The sequence below is a fragment of the Haemaphysalis longicornis genome, unplaced genomic scaffold (assembly GCF_048455015.1).
Source record: "Haemaphysalis longicornis isolate Haplotype H1 unplaced genomic scaffold, Haemaphysalis longicornis Haplotype H1 scaffold_2, whole genome shotgun sequence".
NCBI lineage: Eukaryota > Metazoa > Arthropoda > Arachnida > Ixodida > Ixodidae > Haemaphysalis > Haemaphysalis longicornis.
The window spans coordinates 147,169,555-147,191,026 of NW_027526295.1; the positions used below are offsets into that span (position 1 = coordinate 147,169,555).

General features: G+C 47.5%; 1 protein-coding gene across 2 annotated transcripts in view; it reads left to right on the plus strand.

Moving 5' to 3' along the window:
- Window positions 1-1,624: 1,624 nt before the first annotated feature.
- The window catches only part of LOC144169292 (disks large 1 tumor suppressor protein-like), a 247,364-nt gene continuing 227,516 nt past the window's right edge, over window positions 1,625-21,472 (plus strand). For both annotated transcript variants that reach the window (XM_077698373.1, XM_077698372.1), the window contains exons 1-3: window positions 1,625-1,919; window positions 5,155-5,286; window positions 18,520-18,656. In XM_077698373.1, the coding sequence (XP_077554499.1) occupies window positions 1,898-1,919; window positions 5,155-5,286; window positions 18,520-18,656 (291 nt within the window). In that variant the 5' untranslated portion in view covers window positions 1,625-1,897. The remainder of the gene's footprint in view (window positions 1,920-5,154; window positions 5,287-18,519; window positions 18,657-21,472) is intronic.

The following is a 21,472-nucleotide window of genomic DNA, read 5'->3' on the forward strand; positions in this document are numbered from 1 at the left end:
CGCGTGCTAAAAGAACACACCGGGGCACTCGTCTTCCAACGCCTCGTGCTAGAACGCTTCGCGCTTCAAAGACACGACACTTACACCAAAGCTGTCTACCTCTACCCCCAACGGTTTCATCTCCGTGGGCAAAAACGCCAAGGCGCCACTTGTACTCTGCATGCTTCACTCCTCCGCAGGTTTCACGTTAGTGAAAGTGGCCCGAGATTTTTTTTTTTTTTTTCGTAGAATACGCCCTTAAAATTATGGATTTTTCTACAGTACCACGTACGCGCATCGTCATTGGTTAAGCGTTCTGCGCAGAAGACCAGACAGACAAGGAAACATCGGCGAAATGCGGACGGGGGTCTTAGTACTAAAGAACTTAAACAGCGGGTGCGCTAGCTCCAGGTAGACACGTCAGGTAACATACTGACAGATAATTACAAAGTTTCAGCGTTAAACTTGATGATAGTGGAGTTGGGCATCTTTTGCTTTTATATAGAGAATGCACATATATTATTGCTATAATCATGTATTTATGCAGTGCTGTATAAAAGTGCCTCGGCTGTGGTCTGGGGTTAAGAAAGTTTGGCGCACCATTTTTCCTCACACACATGGGAAAAAGTCTAGCAGGGCCAAATGATTGCTGTCGATATAAGAACAACCTCCTCAAGTATATGTTGTAGACCGTGCGAGGTTTGTCTGGATGGATCAGGTTAGTTAGCCTAATACCAAAATCGGCTTCCTCTTGTACTTTAAAGGGCATTGTTCAGTCTATTCTGTTTCGCTTTAAAGCTTTGAACACACGCCAGTGATTTAAGCACTTCCGTCTTTCCTTTCTTTAGCAAACCGTTCCGCTTAGAGATGTGCGCAAGAGAAGACAGCTGTAGATCAGAAGACGATCAGAAAACCCGGTTTTCGGGCTCGCACGTCCAAATTAGCCGCAATTTTTCCATAGGCGAAAATTGCTTTTATTTATTTTCAGGATAAACAGGTAAGTAACGTCGTTGTCCCCAGTGTCAAACAAAATAGACCACAAAATGCGACCTTCGTGTCAAGTTTGAGCGCGAACAAAGCGTCGGTTCGCTCAGGAAAATTTTTTAAAGTGTTCCAATTACCGTCGCAACACACTTACATACGGCGTGATTTTTGATGGAGGCGAAGTACAAAAAGCAACTCGAGGGCGAGATTTAAGTGCACACCAAGAAAAATGTAGGGTTTTAAAAACTGGCATTACGCCGCATCGCCAAGAAAAGATGCTGGTCCTGTCTGAATAGACCCATATTTGACCACCCATCGAACGATACAGCGTTTCATGCTTAATTTATTTTAAAAAAAAAATGTTTCAGCCATAAAACCAATTATTTCCCTCACTGCGCTTATTTTACATCCTGTTTGTGAGAGAAGAAATCAAATTTGAGGATACGATAATATTCCCACTTGAATTTGCAAATATTTTAAACAGAAACCTGCGTGACAGCCCCAAGCCTGCCCGACTGACAGCTCGCCTCGCGCGCCTCTTACCGCAGTCAAACTGCCGCGTTGTTTTGCGGGCCAATGGGAAGCGAAGAAATTATTTCTGTTTTTTTCCCATTGGCCAGTGCGGCCCACGTGACACAAAGGCAACTAGGGTGCCGCCATCTTGGTTTGTAGCGCCGCCGCGCCGCTCCGTGTGTGTCTAGCGTTTGATTTCATTTCGCGGTGCGGTATTCGCTGCGTTCGTCGTTGGTGCTGGCGAAAAGAACCACTTGCTGCTGCTGTTGTGTTGGGGGTGAAAATTTGCGGCTCCTTCTCTTGTGCTGCTAGGTTGTTTGCCCTGGAGTCGGCTCTGTTCCCGCGGTTGTTTGCGGAGGAATCACGAAGGTGTCTCGCTGGATACCGACGCTAGTCCGCGGCTGCTGCTTTGACAACGGCCATGCCAGTCCGTAAACAAGGTGGTAAGATCATTTCAGTTGTAGGCTTAATATATCCTCCGATTAATCGTGCCCGCACTGCGTGAGAGCAGAGCGCCGTCCGACCGACTCCACCGGAGAGCTTTGCGGGTTTTCCTCCGCCCTCTCCCGCCTAGAGTCTCCGATTTGTCACTCGCCAGGAAAAAAAGCAAAAAAGAAAAGGGAAACACGCTTCCGTGCCGCAGGATTTGTTGTGCTCAGCTCGGAGGAGGAGGCTGCGTGGTTTGTGCCGTGTTTCCACCTGTGTCTCCACGATGCACCTCGACAGTGAGGCTCTCTCGTGTGCGCGATACCATTGCAAAGCCAGCGGATAACAGCCGACGTCCAGCGAACATGGGTCAGTAGCGGCGGAATGCACACGCTTGCGCTCGCTGCCGAATCCGCGGCCCGAGCAGTGGTTGCGCGCGTCCGGAGGTTGCGGCTTATCGCCGAGTGATGCTGCTGCCTTAGCTGCCGCTCGCTGTCGCATCGTGTACGCGCTCAGGTGGTCGGCGATAGCGAAGGCGGCGGAGATAGGCGCGGTTGGAGCGCGACTAATCGGTCGCGCACGGCGCCCGACGTGCTCGGTGGGCGCGCCTCTGCCGACGCCTATGCGGGCAGCGACGGAATGTCAAACGGCCTTCGCAGTGGTCACAGGAGTTGGGGATGACGGGGTTTACGCTCGACTCTTGGTCTGCTGCCACCGCTGCGAAATGTGTGGCGGTTGGTTGCGGCATAAGCGCGTCTCGCGCCGATCGAATGGCACTGACGCATGCTGATCGCGGAGCATGTGTCAAAATTGTTTCCAGCGCTGTAGTGGGGCGTACGTGGTCGTACGCGTTCGGAAATGCTGTAGCGGATGTTTCTGGTAGAGAAATAGTGTCGTGTCGTCGTTTGGGGTTCGTTGTAAACTGACCACGGACACTGAAACGCCCGTCCTGCATGAGCGCTCTTGCACGGTGAATCACACGAGCAAGCCGCGGGGGCTGGCGTCTGCGGGCTCGGACAGCTATTTTATTATTGCCCGTTACACTGAAGGTCTCCAAACGTAATGTGCCGACTGTTGGTGTAACTTGCGGCATTTGTCTTGCTTCGATTTTTTTTTAGTGACCAGAAGGGTGCTCCTGTACAGCTAATTTCGCGTCATCCTTTCAGTACCGTGATTGGCGTAACTCGAGATAAATTATTTTGCGGAATTAAAGAAAAATCAATTAATAAGGCGGAAATATTGTGTCTGCGTTCCGACGAAAATTAGAAGCATGTACATACGTTAGCGTTTACATGGCCAGATACCGACATGATGCTTCTAGCTTTTTTTTTTTTTTTTGCTACTTTCGGTTCAGACCTGTTAAACCACCACGCAGGCCGCGAAAAATAAAAGCGTCGTTGTCGCTTCAGCACACTATGGGAAATGCGTTGAAATGCCGGTGTTGTCGGTAACCATTGTACCGGGGTTGAATAAAAATACTAAACAAACAAAAAACAACCTCGAAATTAAGCGGATAGTGGAACATAAAAATCGGCAAAAACTTTGCAAAAGTCATGCACAACAATCTTTGACCGTGTGTTGCCTCACGTCCGACAACAGCTGTCAAGGTCTTCATCTCGGCTCATTTCCTAAAGTTGCTGTCCAGTCTATCAAATTTTGTGATTTTAGAGATACAAAAATAATTTGAGCCTGACTCAAAGTTTTGTGACCACCATTCTCCAAGTTTAGATTGTTTATTGCCACTAAGTTTGTGTTGCTACCAGGGACGTAGCCAGAGGGGACATTTAGGGGTTCGAACCCCTCTTGAAATTTTTTTTTTCTAGGTAGCATGCTTCTTATGGCAAAACTCCTCACTTCGCATACCCCCTAGCCTCCCATGGGTAAGAATTCTGGCTACGGCTCTGGTTACTACTAGAGAAAAAACCAGCCGATCTTCAGTGCGTGTTCACTTGTTCTTGCCACTGGTTTGGTGGTCTTGGGTAGGTTGGGACAGTGTAAGTGTGATCCCAGTGCATTCAGGTCTTGTCTGGGTATTCCCCTCGGCGTTTGCAGTTTGGGGTGGAGTGCCTGCAAAGATGCAAGTAGTGTGGTGGGATATGAACATGTGTGTGTGGTGTGGTATTCCCTAACTGCTGCAACATAATGCTGTCAGAGCTGATGGAGCAAAATGAAGACAAGGATGAATCACATGGTGAGGGACTGCATTGGGAGCGGATGATGGAAACATTATGTTCATCTAAAGGTTCATAGGCACAAACGTTCTCAACGAAACGTTAGTTTTAAACATTCCGAGTTGTTCCTTTGGGGACCAGTACTTTTTCTGGTACTTTTGGCCCTGAATAAGGCCTACCGAGGGCTGATTTCACTACCCAGCAATTGCTTAGATACCAATGAGCAGATTTCCTCCATGCTGGGAGTGCCGGATATGAAATTTCACTTGCATATCAGGAGTGTGCCGAATCAAATGACGGTATTTTTGCCGATGTGCCCTGCCCTTAAATTGCGTAAAAGCTGTGACAAACAAAATCACTCCAGTTCGAAAGGGAGTGCAACTGGGCAAATTTAAATGGAAACTTTACTGTGTTGACATTAATCTAAAACCCACTTGTGTCAACAACTCGGTTCCATCTTCCACGTGGAGCGCTTTTGTTAAGCCCGTTCTACATGGGGCGAACTTCGCCTGCGAATTCGCAGTTGCGGCGCCGCCCGTGTGGCAAAACAATTTATTTTCCTCTTTTCACTGCTGCGACATATTGCCAAATGCTAAGCGGCGTTCACAAGAGAAGTTAGACTCTTCCAAACATTTGGAAATTCGCCACAGCACCGAGAATAGATCGTTTTGGTGCACAAGCGGCGCCACAGCTGCGAATTCGCAAGTGAAAACAGCCCCATGTAGAACGGGCTTTACTCAAGCCAGAGCTTTCACGCAAAAGCACTATGGCAGGGCATTTGTTAAACTGGCAGATTAGCGTAACCAAGGAACTTTGCCTTGAATGGAAAGGCGATTGAAACAGTTTGAATTCAAGCAATACCTTGCTGCTGCCAGCCTGTTAGTATGATGCTCTAGCTCTGCTGAATGCACTGCTGGAGCATATGGCAAGAGGGTGTGTCTCTGTCGCGAAGGAACAGTCGGATCGTGATACCACTGTTATACGGGATTTTGAGTTCTGTAATGTGTGTTGTGCTGAGCCTCCTTGCCCGTGGCGTCACACTTGCCTCAATTGCGTCGTTTCCTTCGTGTTAATGGTGCAGAGGCCCACCGGGCCCTGGAGCTGTTGGAGGAGTACCACAGCCGGCTGAGCAAGCCGCAGGACAAGCAGCTGCGCAACGCCATCGAGCGGGTCATCCGCATCTTCAAGAGCCGCCTCTTCCAGGCTCTGCTCGGTGGGTTCCCTTTGTCCTGCTTTTCCCGTCCTGATTCACCCTTCCTTTCCGATGTTCTTACCCGCTGTGCAGGTCTGCTGTTTTGTTTATTTTTTTGGCACTTGAGAGGCCTCAAAATGTAACATCGTGCAGCTACAATGGTGTAGGCAAACACAGTTGTGTTGCAAGAGCTGTTGAAGGCTTTTTTTTCAGATTTGGCAAGATTGGGGCGGATAATGGGAAGTTATGGTGAGCCCAAATGTAGGAAGAATTCACGAGATAACTATGGCCTGCAACAAGAGTGAACAAATCAAGGCAAAAGAAAAACAATAGAAACGAGTCATTGCATTCATCTGTCCATTTAGAGAATCCAAGCAAAGGCCGATATGTCACTTCGCTGAGCTGCCATTGGTTGTTGCCTTCGCCTGATGCAAGCAGATTATTCAAAAACACAAACCTTACAGATGGTTCTGCGCGTCCTTGCTGCAAGTGGTTCTGTGTCTTTGGTCATTGCTTGTGCTCGCCGAAGATAATTAAAAATTAGTTTTTTGTGAGCAAACGGAGATGGTGGGTGGGAGAGGGGACTCAGTCCAGGTACCCTTAAGCCTTGACTGCAGTCAGGATGCGGGCGACCATAGACTGCGAGCTCAGTGCCAACACATTTTTCCTATACATTGTATTCACTGGCTTGGAACGCATGCAGGCAACCATGTGAGTGCGCCGTCACTGGTTACGTCGGGCTCCGCGGGAGGGCGGTACTTGTCCATGCTAAGCACATGATGTGTGTTGGACGTTCCAAACTCTACCCCGCCGAATGCAAAGTAATGACTTGACTTCAATGTGAGTGCGATTAATAACATCTCTGTTGACACCACCATTGAGAATCGGCGGGTTGAAACGAAGCAGCCGACACACGCCGGTGGTTTTTTTTTTCTGCGGTGTGCGAGCGCAGTGGCACAAGCCGCGCCATGTCCATGGCGCTTCGGCCATGTCTGTGGCCGTTTCCTGTGTGGCCAAGCGAAGAAATTGACAGTTAAACTCCTTAGTGAAGACCATCCATACACCTCCATTGCTGGTGTCAGAGGCACGTTCTTTATTTACAAACAGGGCATTTGTCTATATGTGTGGAAGATATTCGGAACACTGGTGGGAATATTCTATCGTTCAAAAGGACTAACAGTTTTACACGTCTTTGTTGCCCCCGCTTAAAGGAACTGTGAAGGCAGCGTACTACTTTGCCTTATTTGAAAGATTTGTAATGTCATGGCCGGTCAAGCCAAGGCCGGGAGCAAATGGATCCATTGCAACGGTGCGTGATGCACTGCTCATGCACGACACCTGTCTTTTTTTGTGGGGCACACCATCGCACACACAATCTTCCAGGCCGTCAGCAAGTCTCAAACAGTGGAGTCTCATCACCTGGCATGAGAGAGGGAGTTAGCTGGAGTTGCTTTTCTGGCCACACGTCCCAACCTTACATATGTAGCTGTGATTGGCCGCCAAAGTCATTGATCTGCATTGGAACATGTGCGACCTAAGGTTTACGGTAACCCTGCTCACCTGGATTGCTCAGACCACACACTCGTTCTATGAACCTCACTAGCTGTCGCTCCCTATCACTTTCTGGCTGCCATAAGCTGAGGCTGTTCCAGCAGAGTTTCAGCTCTGCCATTCCATACTGTTCTTGGCACAGGTATTTCGGCAACTTAGCCGAGCACCGGATTTTTTTAATTTATTGATCGTGATACCCGCAGTGCCAATGCTGGCATTACAATGGGGGGGGAGGCACACAGACACGCACACAAACAACACTGAGTGCAGGTCTGTACAAAGCAAAAGCAAACAGTAACAACCGAAGTAACATGAACTGTTATACAACGGTGAGCAAAGACAGCATACAATATTGAAAGGAATCACCTTATCTGCAGGCATGCAGTGAAAGCTTCACTCAACGTAAAACACACCTCCCGCTGAGGTTTGATTATTCTAGTCCGATATGGACCTTGGACAAAAGACATTTTAAACAGATTTCTTCTGCATGAAATTTCTTTTACTTGAAGTGCATGATCCCTTCTGGATGAGATTTTATCTGGCTTTTGTAAGTAACGGTCGCAGCTTATTCTTGTTTTTGAGTGAAATATGCTGTGAAAAAGCTTCAGTCAGAGCATTTATCTGCGGTCATGCAAAGATTGCCATACCAGAGAATTTTCGCCTGGGGCACACTGAAATTCCTAGTATAGTCGTTGCAAACAAAATGAACAGACCTAATGCGATACTTGGGCGCAGCAGCAGTGTGCTGAGGTTCTCGTGGGTTCTCTCACTCATGGGTTCTCTCGCTGTCACTCACTCTCGCTCTCACTCTCAATCGTGGGTTCTCTCGACGGCAGCTATGGGTGAGCCTCTGCGGCGGTGGCACGAAGTGTGTCTCAGGAAGGGACCACGAACTGCGTCTTAAGTGAACGCACATCACAGTCACGCACACGTCCCCGTCACGTTTTTGCCCCAGCGTCGTGACGTCAAGCGCCTCATGCGACCATAGCATACTGCCCCCTCCCCTCCCCCACTGCACACTTTGCAGAGCACTGGTTCGCGCCACCACGGCGAACCGCCCTCCTCTCCCAATTTCGCGACACTCTCCTCATTTGCTTTCTTTCATCGTTCACTTTTTCTTTCACTCTTCGGTCCAGGCCATCGTTCACTCGGTTACGCCGACAATCGGCTCAGCCCAGAGATGGCCGCCAAAAGGCTGCGCGCTAAAACACCAAAATATTTATGCTAATTTACCAAGGTAATATCTTTTCCATGTTAGCATAGGTATATGCCTCAAGCGCTGCCTGTATGGGTGCCACTGAAATCCTCCTAGCGGCTCGTTTCAAAAGTAGCCGCGGGAGACTCTGGCCCGCTCCCCATTGTTCCCACTGCTTTTGCAAACGTTCACGACTGATTGCCATTTGTATGCCCTGGAAATACATATTTATGTGGAGCAGTCACTCTGTTTGCAAATGCGGCGTATTTACGAGAATGTAAACGTTTCTGACACAGCCTTAGTGTAGTACATTCGGTCTGTAAAAGCGGTAGATGTGGAGGCCGGCGTTGCGAAACCCATTTGCCTGGAGCTGATTGTATTGCATTGCCGTGAAATCTACTAACAGTGCCTCCATAAGCAGCGTTTCCTCAGGTGGTCATGCTTCGGCTGTACACTACGATGTAAATGGGCTTTGTGTGTGTGTGTGTGTGCTTACATAATCTAGCGGAGCACTCATTCCTGACAGCATGCCAGTTATGCTCGCCAGTATCAAACCTCAGATATTGATCACCAGCCTGGACAAGCCAATGGGGCATAAATTTAATGAACACTCTGTGAAAGTACGATGAATAATGCAAAATATACCCAGGAATCTGCACACGACAAAAAATATAATGCCGGGCCGTCTTGTCGTTAGATGAGCACTCGTGAAAATTCATTGTTACATTTATCCTCCGCGAGCAGCGCTGAGACGGGCTTATAGAGTAATCCGCGTCCGCGACTAAACTATTCTTTGAACCATTGCCATATGACACAAGGAACCTGCAGAATCTAGCACAAACTGAAATCACAGGGCCTTATCGGATGCCACACTCTTCCAATGACAGCTTTTATCGCTTGTGCACTGCCTACCTTGTATTATTAAGAAAATGCGTCTGCTGAGTGATCAGCCATTCGTTGAAGTCGAAAAGCAAAAGGGAAGTGAACTCGCAGCTTGTGTGTATGATTACTAAAACGTTCATTCCTGGATTTTGTACCACAATTTAACACAACAATTAAGTGTCCCCCCCTCCCGCCCGCTTGCCCCCTTCATATCTTGCGAAATAGCAATGCATTTCGCATCATCTAGTTGGTCTGGTGAGACCTACCTGGCTTAAATTTAGACGAACTTTAGAATTTCCAAACTAAACTGAGTTTTTTCATTTCCTTTCGAACTATTCTGTTTCTTCTGGACTTGCAGACCATATATTTTTTTGTGGTTTCATTCACCCACCTTGGTTCTTGTTATAAGGCGTGAGTGGGCACATATTTAACGACGCACAGCCTTTGAATATACTTAACATTTTCGCATGGCTTATATTCCCATAAAAGGCACAAATTATTGTCATGTATTGGCTAATCACATCCACGACGCATATTTGTCTAAGCCGTACATATTCGAAACAAAGCCACATTTGTTGTCTGTTCTGCAAAATGAAACCAACCTCTCATTGTGCTAATATCAGAACTAAATGAGGCGACAAAACAAATTCACGGAAGCTTGCACTCATGCGCAAGACTTGAATGGCGAAGATGTTGTAAGTGATCATTGACGGACACAGAGTAGGGTTTAGTATTGTTGTGGTGTCATGGTTGAAGTCGGTGGCATGGTATTTCAATGACCTTATGTTGAGCAAGGCCAGAGTGAGCTCGTCATTTTGGTCGACATTTTCGTACGCCACTCTGCAAGTGCGACTCATCGTCTCTAGTGGATGCTTTGCACGCCGAGCCTCTCGAAGCGTGGCCTCTTCCTTGGCCATGCAAACTATCTGCGGCCGGGCTATGTGGAGCCGATGATCACGTACAGCAGCTTTGACATTCGTCATGGCTCTTCTACCGTACAGAGCATGCACACGACATCACGAGGACGAACGAACGAAGGGTGTACACTTTGACATGTCTTTCTCATGCCGAGCAAGTGTTGCCACGATCCGGCGAATGCCGGAGTTTTTTTCGCGGCCAATGTTGGCCAGTCTCCCTAAGTGGGTATGCGTAGCTTGACGAATGTGTGCTCGAGGCAGGCGTGCACGAGCGCTCGACATTGTCTTGTTATTTTTAAGTGCAGACACCATACACAAATGATTTGCTCAACAGCTTTGCTGTCAGTAGAATTCACTTGTGCCTGACGTGTTCGGAGGTGACAGTGCTAATGATCTGCTACCATTGCCGACGCCCGTAAGAGCGGCCAAGAAGCGTGCAGAGCCGCCTTCCTGGGTAGCTCTTGTTGGTGTTCGAGCACTGTACCAAGATGCAGCTGTTTTTTGAAGTGCCGAAAACATGCTATTTGCTTACAGACGCCACCATGATAATTTGTTTAGGGTGCGGAAAGGCAAAGAGAAGTGAAAGAGACCCAAAACGCTGCATGAGCTTCTATGAGCCATGCAGTGCTCATCCTGTTAATGCCGCGGAGAAGCGGTGGCAGGTGGCACAGCGATCGTGAAGCTCGAGGTGTATAGGTGTGAGCATTTTTCTTTTTTGTAAAACTCATACAAACAGTTTTGTCCGAATTAATGCTCATACCCATTTCATGCACCATTCCGAAAACCTATTTGGGTCATGCGTCAAGAATTTACAGTTATCTTGATTTTTAACGACCCTGTACAAAGCACCATCATCAGCGAAGAGTTGCATAGACGAATTAATGCTGGCAGTCACATCATTCGTATAAATGAAAAAAAGCAACAGGCCCAGAAAGTAGCCCTGAGGCACCCCTCAAGTAACATCCATATCTTGTGACGTTTCGCCACCCATGATGACTTTGCTTTCTGTTCGACAGATGCTCTTTGATCCAGTGAATAACAGCGCTATAAATATTATACCAGGAAAGCTTTTCAATTAACAAAGAATGAGAAACAACATCAGAAATTTTTTTATATCAAGGAAGACACAAGGAATGGAAAAACCATTGTCCAGCACGCAAGAAAAATTATGTACAAATTCAGCAAGCTGAGCGACACACGAGAACCATTGGCGAAAACCATGCTGCACCGGAGTCAGCAAAGAAAAAGCATTGAAATGATTGGCGGCAGCAGAGATAAGAACATGCTCAAGAATTTTGCGAACTACGCGTGTTAGTGACCCCGGCCGATAATTTGATGGAAACGATCGAGGGCCATTCCTGTGAATAGGCGCTGTAGGCGTGAGTAGGCACTGTAGGACACCATGCGGCTGGACGCGAAGGGAAACAGAGGTGCGCCAGTGGCCATAGGCGATCTTTACAGCAGCAGAAGTTCTCTTTTCTCCATTACAGATGCTACTAGTGACGTTTCATTTCCTACTGATACAGGCACAGAGGTCAGCGTACGTGCTGCAAATTCTGTGGACCTCACTCTTGTGCTTGTGTGCCATCTGCAGGCAATTAACAGCACTTAGGTACCAGTCTACAGGGAGGGGTCGGTACCTGTCAGCCTGGATCTCCGACACACTTTTAAAGGAATTTTCCTTGTCTACAACGTCAGAAACCGAACATGAGATCTAAAATGTACATTTTCACTTTTCGCTCCTAGTTGATGAGGCAGGCAAGAAAATCCTTGACTCAATGAAAGGCTGTACATCTACCACTTCTCCAACATATGCTCCAAGTAGCAATCCGCCTCTTTCACAACGCTACTGCGCATGCGCGTGGCCCTGGCGGAGGAGGCCGTAAACAGTGTGGCAGGGGTCGGCCAGTCAACTCCGCGGTGACACCTCTGACCCCACCGCTGCTGTCACTGAGCCCGTATAGTGAAAGCATGCGAGTGGGTTCGGCCCCCACCAAGCAAACGGAATGCAGTGCGTTTTAAGAATGCAACTTCTAGGCAAACCATAACATGAAGGGGAAATTGTTGTTTCTGTCGACACGCGCCAAACCCGAAACAGGAGTGAACAAGTCTAAAGCGGTCTGTCATGGCACGTACCATGCATAAACGCCCCGTTCTGCATCTCGCCATAGTCACACCAGGCCGACGCACTGCTGGCAACAACCGACTGGTATGCCGAATCCCGAGATCGCTTTGTGATAATACGTCGACAACGGCACTAACACACCGGCCGACCAAAAGTCGACATACACGACAGGCCCGCCGACTGAAGACAACCAGTTGGCCCAACAATATTCATGCCGCGATGAATGTGTGTCTGTATAGTTTTCTTTCGCAGAACGGGATAACCGTCGTAAGGTTAATGAGCAAAAATCACTTCACACTATGTATGCTATTTGTAGTTCGACTACCGATGCGTCGCTGACTTCGCTCGAGTGAAGCTACATATGCGTGCATGGATGGCACGCTCGTAGAAAATATGAGGCATTCTAAGGCCAGAAGGAAAGTTACTCAAGTTAATCTAGGAAGCAAGAAATCAAAATCAACCAAAGTTTTTATCTTAAAGGGGGAAACAAATGTACGTGAAACACTTCATTTCGACGTCTGCTAGCGAGCTAAGATTTGCAATCGTATCTGCTGGCTTAAAGGAGCACTGACACGAAAATTTTATGTTATTGCTTTTATCGATGCTTAATGGCCTGGCGAACCTGAAACAGCACTTCAAATACTTCAGCGCGCAATACGCCTGAGCGCGGCCTGTAGGGGCGCCACTGAAATCCCCCTAGCGGCCCGTTTCGAAAGCAGGCGCGGGAGTCCCCGGCCCGCTTCCCACTGTCGCCGTTGCTTTTGGGGCTCGTTCAAGAGAGCGATTTACCGTTTGTCCGCATTCAAAATACCGAATAACGTGGAGCAGGCACTCTGTTCGCAAGCGTGGTGTGTTCACGAGAGTATAAACGTATATGACGCGATCTTAGTGAGATCTATATGAGCGCCGGGCGTGTGTCACAGGCCGGCGTCCCGAAGCCAGCATTTGCATGCAGCTGATTGCAATTCCGCTGCCCTGAAATTTAGTGGCAGTGTCTCCGTAAGCAGTGTTTCCTCCGATGGTCATGTTGCGGCCATACACACTATGATGTAAATCGACTTTGTGCACTTAGAAAATCCAGCGGAGCACTCATACCTGACAGCACGCAAGTTACGCCTGCCAATATCACATAGCAGATGTTGATCAGTATTATGAACAAGCCAATGCGGCATAAATTTCACAAACATAGTACGAAAGAAGTACGATGGATAATGCAAAATTACACTCCGGAGTCAGCACACGATGACAAATTTAATGCTGTGTCGTCTTGTCCCGAGGTGAGCGCTCGCAAAGATTCATCTGTTACATTTATCCTCCACGAGAAGCGCGAAGATGGGCTTATAGAGATATCCGCGTCCCTGACCAAAATCTTCTTCGAAACATCGTATGACACAGGGAGACTTCAGAATCTAGCATAAACCGAAATCGAGACCCTTATCAGATACGACAGTCTTCCAACGAGCCCGTGTGTACGAGATTTCGGCGCACGTTAAGGATCTCCAGGTGGTCAAAATTAATCCGGAGCCCTCCACTACGGCGTGCCTCATCGTCTCCGTTGCGTCGGCGCGTTAAACCCTGCAACCCATCAATCAACTCTTCCAACGACACCTCGTATCGCTTGTGAACTGTCAACGCTGTATTCTTCAAAAAATGCGTCCGCCGAGTGATCAGCCGTCCGTTGAAGGCGAAAAACAAACGAAAAGTGAACACGCAGCTTGTGTGTGTGGTTACTAAAACGTTCATTCGTTAATTTCGCTCCGCATTTGTAAACAACGATAATTGACCATCCTCCTCCTCACCCCCCCCCCCAATGTCTAGCGAAATATCAGTGCATTTCGCATCTAGTTGGTCTGGTGAATACTACCTTGCTCAAACAAACGTCTTTAGCATTTCAGAAGCTGCACTCATTTTTTTTTTCATTCCCCTACGACTATTCTATTTATTTCTGACTTGCAGACCTTTCATTTTCCCGTGGTTTCATTACATATACCTTGGTTCTTAAGGCATAAGTGGTCACATATCTGACAATGCACAGGCTTTGAGTGTACTTAACATTTTCGCGTGGCTTATATTCCCATAAAAGGCACAAGTTTTTGTCAGCTATTGGGTTATCACATCCCCGAAATATATTTTTCTACGACGTACATATTCGAAGCAAAGCCGCATTTGTTTGCGCTGCAAAATAAACCAACCTCTTACAGTGCCAATATCAGGTCTAAACGAGGCGATCACTTGTGCTGACGTGTTCGAAGGTGACAGCGGTGATATGCTGCTGCCGTCGCCGACGCCCGCAAGAGCGGCCAAGAAGCGCGCAGAACTGCCTCCCCGGGTAGCTCTTGTTGGCGTTAGAGCGCTCTACCAAGACGCAGCTGTTTTTTTTAAGTGCCCTAAACGTGCAGTTAGCTTACAGACGTCACCATAACAAGTTGTTTAGTGCGCGGAAAGGCAAAGAGAAGCGAAAGAGAACCAAAACACTGCATGACCACCTATCAGCCACGCAGCGCTAATCCCGCAAACGCCGCGGAGAAGCGGCGGCAGGCGGCGCAGCCATCGCGAATCTCGAGGCGTATAGTGAATTACATTGAACGGCCTGAAAATCGTTTGTTTCAAATTCCCGCGCTTTCATCCCGAACGGCGCATATGACAGACTCCCTGCCTGACCTCACCGCTTTGTGCGGACGTCACCGGCGCCCGCTTGAGAGGGTGTTGCACCCGCTCGCCGCTCATGGAGCCGCGCGCATGAAGTGGCGTCACGAGCTTTCGACGAGCGCTGCCGCTTCACTTCTTTTGGCTCTCACTGGATGATGTCACGCTGATGTCCATTTGCTGAGTGCCGCTCCGCGCGCTGCTCTGTCGGCGCGGTAAATGAGATCCAATTAAACTATGTTCTTCGCGTCGCAGGCCGCTCATATTTCACCCAGGGTGTTCTGTTGAGTGAAGAAAGTGAACTGTGCAATAATATTAACGCCGAAAATTGGCGTCAGTGCTCCTTTAAGTAACGCAGTCGCTGGGTGTCAGCTATTCGTGGCGGCTTGAGGGAATCTTAGGGTACAAGCGCTATTTAACGAATGATCAGTTTCTGTGCCAGCAATAGTATAATGCAACATATTCACAGTGGTGCACAATGTGAAAAGCTGAGCCTAAATTTGGTGTACGCATCATTCGGGAAAAGTGGGGTGCGTCGCCGCGGCCGAGAGGTCTAGAACGTCAGAAACGGCAATCCGCTCAGTGGTGGGGGTTTGAATCGTGCCGGAGTTTTTTTTGTCAGTTTTTTTTAGCATGCTTACAGAAATTGGTACCTTTTTTTTTTCAGCGCAATCTGCACTCAGCCGTTCACAACTGGGAAATATTTTGATCCCAATGATGCGGAGCTAGCTATTTGAGTAGAAAAGTAGTTACTGTGTGCCACTTTTTTTTCTTCGCTCGTCATCTTCCCACTGTTTACACGGAATGAACCGATACCAATTTTTTGAACTGACAGTTCTTCTAGAGAAGAAAGGGCAATTGTGCAACGAGGGTGAAAAGTGTGGTTACGAATAAAAATGTGCCATAAAAAGAAATTTTCTGATATACGTTGGGGCTTGGGTTGCTTATGATTGGCTGCTTCGGTCGAAATGCTGCTAAAAGTAACCTGCACGTGCATGTATGCTTGTTGCGGTGATAAAGAAAGAGACAGAAAAAAAAAGAACTAAGTGACATCGTCAACAATCTTTACACCGAAGCCACACGGCAGTGTGCGATGTCACCTGACTTTCCACACCTGAAGCAACAACGCTTCTCAAATTGGCATCGCTTTTGCTAGAGCAAAGGTTTTTGTCTGTTAGTGGGTCATAGCCCTCTGGCCACAAGGTGGAATTATTCAGTACTTTGACTGAGTGCGTAAGCCCTGTGGAAGAAAGAAGTCCCAAGCCACAGCAAAAGAAAGAATAACTCTATTTACATTAGGCCGCTATGAATGTACATTGTTTCTGATCATCCTCACCTTCCTTCTCTTCCTTTCTGTCGGCTCCTTGGTCCGTCCTCCTCTTCCTCTGGGCAATTTCTATTCACCCGTGAACAAAATGTAACAAGCTCTTTCATTCAATTTATCCATTCATTCCATTGACATTCTCGGGTATGCTGTTATCGGTAAATGCTCAAAGGGCAGCTTAGCTATGGCTCTAGACAGTTAGCATGTAGCCATAACGACATTCATGCAGCAGGATGGCCTCCGCACTCACTCGTGTTATGGTTGGCTGTCGTGGGATGACATGGCGCACTGATGTGGTGTTCCACCTGTTCCTGTGACGGCCCTGTGGACACCATTGTAGCGGTCCTGTCCTTGATTTAGACATCTGTGTTATGGGCTGTGATATGCTGCACACGAATGAGCCAGTTTGTTGCTGGATAGATCTAGAGGGCCCAGGCCAGTATCCACATGCAAACACATGGCTCGTGCGCACGTGTAAGGTTGGCCAAGAATGATTAGGATCTTTGCATCATATTTTGAGAGTATGCGGGTTTGTTTGGTTGCCTGCCCGCTTCCTTCACAGCGCAGTGGGTGGAAAGCGGGTACGGGGCTGGATTTGCTTCTGGCTTGATGTGGCATGGCTCTGGAAGGTTGCAAAAATAGAGATATGGTGTTTGCTTCACATTTTTTTAAGGCTGGAGATTTGAGCACTGTGTCAGCGCTTGTGTTCGTGCACTTGCTGCCCTTGGACAATTGCAAAGGGGGTGGGGGGGGAACTTGGTTACTAAATAGATTCAGCGACATCGCAGAGCAAGTGTCTTAGCCAAACGGAGTGCTCAGCCCTTGACTCCACTGTTTCTGTTCAGATGCTTTAAAATGGGGCTAAATTGCAACTTGAAAACGATCGTGGTTTTAGTAGCCCCCACACTGTTTGTAAAGATTACAATGGGATAGATCAGTGGCATCGTGCCCACATTGCGGGAATGGGATTCAACTGTCACATTTGACTCTTTCATACGTGCAGAAAGTCTGCAAACTTTTTTAACAACACTGATGTAGTCTGAGTTTTGCAGCTCATTTTAAACTGTCAAATGAATCTCTTTAAAGCGCTGCAAGTTATTGGCCGGTTCACCGAAAGCTTCCACAGGCTGCAGAAACTGCTTTAATGTTCTTGGTAATGATTGACCAAGTTATATTGCAACACTGCCAACTTCTAGCGTGCCGGTAGTATTTTCTTTCTTCTTGTGGAAGCAGTGTTGTACTTTCGCCTTGTCTATCCAGCTTCTGTACATGCAGAAGGTTAGCTAATGGCAGTTTGTTGTATGGCATACAAAACTACACATACCGTAAAATCCTGAGAGATGCCCCACCCCCGAAAGATAACCCACCCCTGTTTTTTGGCACGATTTTCTAGTTTTTCAAAAACAAGCCACCGCAAACAAGCCACCCCAAGCCACCCGAAACCAAAAACAAGATAACCCACCCCTGACAATAGCATCATCCCAGCCGGGGATGACGCCCGCGGAAACGAAGTTAGCAAGCATGGGTATGGTGCGATAACAGGTCACAAGAAGCTGAAACCCGGCTGTGATAACAGGTCACAGGATCTAAAAATAACATGTGAACGTTTAGGTTGGCAATGCAGCCCGCACACACGTAGAACCATAGCGAAATCCCGAACCCGAACCGCGACCACCACGCATCCTTGAACATTTCTCAACTTTTTTTTACTGCACACAAAAAGTTAGCCCACGTCACATTTACACTCGATTTGCTCTCGATCTCAGGTGGGCTATCTCTCGGGATATTACGGTAATACAATCCCAATTCATGAAGGGATTGGAGCAGGGGGCCATGGTGTGGACCAGTTGTCTCATACCTGTTAGCTGATGCTCAGCTGTCACGAGTGCCTCTTTTGTTCAGGCCCTTTTGCAGCCATCACAAGTTAATTGTTTGGTCTGTGAGTGATGTGTTTGAAAGGACGAATACTTATCAAGTGGGATGCAAGAAAAAAAAAATGGATAGAAGTGTCACACGATTGTTTTGATGAAATCAGCAGATTTATTCAACAAGAACAACTGCATAGTGAATTTAAATTTGCCAGGGAGGTTTTGAGTGATTGTGGGCTACTGTTTATGAAGGGACCCAATGAAAACTAGCTTTTCTTTTTTATTGTTGAGTGGCCAGGTGCTCTGTACCAAGGTTCGGAAGAAATGTTAGGAAGCTGGAGTGGGCCAACTTATTGAAGAACTAAAAGGGGGAAAAAAAAACTACGTGGACCTTTCCTGTAACCTTAACTAGTCTAACCCTAATATTTGATTCAAAGGTTTTAGTACATCATAGTATAAATAAGTCAGTGACTCACCACTTAATTCAGAACAAGCCTAATGCCCATTTCCTGTGCTTACCACTTATTCTGTTGCTTTTTGTTACCACGTTATTGCCTGCTGGCCTAACGCTACTGTGTAAAAAATTGTAAGCAGTGCATGATACAGTGTAAAATGTTAACGTGGACACCTCCAGTTTTCTGCTACATGGTGGACAACGCGCAATCCTGTTTCTTATTTATTTTCATCGCTGTTTCTCACGTGAAGCGATGTTTTCTAAAGAAACCGTCTTTCATTGCACCTTTCAGACATCCAGGAGTTCTACGAAATCACACTCCTGGATGACAGCAAAAGTATCCAGCAGAAAACCGCCGAGACACTGCAGATAGCCTGCAAGTGGGAGAACAGCCCTCCCATCACGGGAACACATTCCAACAGCACAGAGGTGAGTGGACGGGTTCTGTCTCGCGCTGCTTCAATACTACTGCGGTTTGTGACGTTGCCGCAAGTCACCCATGGTCGTGTGTGCCCCTGCTCATGAGGCTTCGAGTTCAAGTAGGCAACTGATAGATTCATTAGAGGGTAAAAGGAGATGGGATTAAAGGAGTACTGACACGAAATTTCCGTGTTACGTTTTTTTTGTTGCTATGGGTGCCTACCAGCCCACTAACCATAGAATGGCACATTATACGGCCGATCACAGTGTAAACAATCATTCATGGCGTCGTTTAATCGTGCCAGTTTCAATTTCGACAAAACCAACATCGAGCGGCCGCCATGACAGGAGGGCACCCGTGACGTCATCCTTCTTGTCGCACCGCTGCCAGTCTGGATGCGTGCAAGAGCGAGCGCACGCGCGCGCGCCCAGGCGCGCCGGGGTCTTCACCATTACCAGGGGGCGGGCGATCTTTGGGGTCTTTTAGTAAATTGAACATTTCACCCTTAAAGGGGGCTGGGTGATGTTTCGGGGGTGGGCATTTGCTCGGAACTTTACGGTAATCAGAAATGCTGCTAAAGGTGTCGAAGGACAAAGAAAGTGTCAAGACGTTATTCTGATTCCTTGGCATTTGAGCTCAACGATGAGTTCTTACTCCCCATGTCCCAACACATTGTACTCCGTGGCATCCATCATGTTGCCTATGCAGCTTTTTCTAAATGATCTGCAAACCATTCGGTCAGGGAGCAACTTCCGCGCTGATGACGCCTATGCATAAACTGTGGAAAGTGGCGGTAGCTGCAGGCGGCCACCGGGTGTCCTTGGCTTGTTGCCCACCATTCAGTCTCTGGAAAGTTTGCGTGGGCGATCCTTATATGGTTTGTTTAGTACCACGTCCGGTGGCTGCAGCAGTGAAGTCAGGCTGCCTGGGATGACCACCAAGTCTGTTTTGTTATCGCATGGGGCCCACTTAACTAGCTGTGAGGCGTCCCCGAAATGAATCGATGACCAGCAAGTTTGGACACATGGAAAGGGCACTGGGTCGTCGATTCCAAACAATTAAGATCCACTCCAACATCAATGACTCGTTTTCATGAAACGTTTTTCATTGCACTGGGCAATTACATTGCGAGGGCCTTGGGCAAAGTTTTCCCTCTTGAATAATATTACGAAAGGAGGGAGCTTCCTGCCATGAGTGGTGCTCACCAGCACAACCTTCGGTGTCAGTGCTCGTTACCATGGGTCAGAAGCTTCACTTTATTCTCCCCTGTTTCAGCACAGCAGCATTGGGCGTCATATCGAACTGAATGGGAGTTTTGTCAGCGCTACCGATGTCTCCCATCATATAGCCGTGTTTTTGATGCAGGCTGATGATGTACTGCTCAAACTCCAGCATTTGATGCTTGGCTTTCTTGGGTAGTGTCAGGCAAATGGAGGTTTGCCATCATAGCACGAAGCCCTTTCTGTTGCTGCACCCATGATAGTGAATCCTTAAACTGCACCCGTGACAGTCAAGAGGCACCCGCGAGCGTGGCGGCTTTTATCTGAATATGCTCGGTTGTCGTCGGTAGCGGTCTGGCGTGCAGCTCCCAGACAGCTCAGCAACCTTGCACTCAAGTTTGGGATAGCTGCGATCTGTCCAGGAAACAACGTTTTTTTTGCATTGCTGCTTGACGCGAGGCATTGCTTTTTGCTTTGCCAATAGCGCACACTTTTCTTCGCCATGCCAAATTCCTGTTGTGCCAAGAAGTTGCCAAGAACTTCCGCGTATGAGATCACCTTTTTCTTAAAGGCTGCACTAAACTGCCGTCAATGGCAGTGTGATTCGAATCATCGGTGCTGCTAACAGCTGACTGTCATGTGAGTGTACTGAGTCCCCAGTGCGAAATTGGGAGTGTTCTTGCTGGCACATAAGCCAACCTAGAAAGAGCCAAAGGAACTATGGGGCATGAGCACGTTATTGACATTTAGCGGAAATAGACGGTCATGTGAATTCATGCACTCAGCATTTTTTTTTTCAGAGTGATTTTCAGTTTTATGAGGCACTGTTATGAACCTGGTTTGTGGGGCAGGTATATCACATACCATAATGTGTGAGAATGTACTTTCTGAGAAACCCCTGCAAAAGATTTTCTTTTGGGCTGGTATTCATTGCTAATATATCTGTCAAGCTCCATAAATGTTTTTGTTCTTTGAATTGTTATCAACTTCTGATATGATGCATTTACTGCCACTAACTGCTCCAGAATAAAAAAAATTCTGTTCTAAGAACTGCTGCCAGTAAACTTTCGGCTATATTAGCCCTGCAGTAGTAACGAATTGTTGTGAACTAATGTATAATGTTAATATAGCTTGGCAGCCATTTGTGTTCTTGAGCCTGTCAGGGCTCATTCAATTGTACACTGAAAGGCACTTTGGCATGCTTATTACATTTTAGCCTCATTCAGAGTTTTCAGCTGCTTACCATACACACGTAAGTGTGAAGAAAATTACATGACCGCATCTGGGTGCCATTGAAGACTGCAGAAAAAATGTTGTTGATCCCTCTTCCATAGGAACGGGCCAAGCACGAAAGTGAAATGTACCTTCACAGGAGCAGTTGAATGTTCATTGTGCATTGATATGAACTTGCACATCACTATTTATATTTTGTCGGTATGGCACCGTTAGACGCATCAACCTTAGACACAGGATTGCACGCGCCGGAGCATTGCGTAAATCCGACTGAAACCACAGGCCCTCGCGAACCGTCCGTACGAACGAAACCAAGCGGGTTGTCAGCGAATCGTTTGGTGAACACACAGTCTGCTACAGCGAAAGGAGCA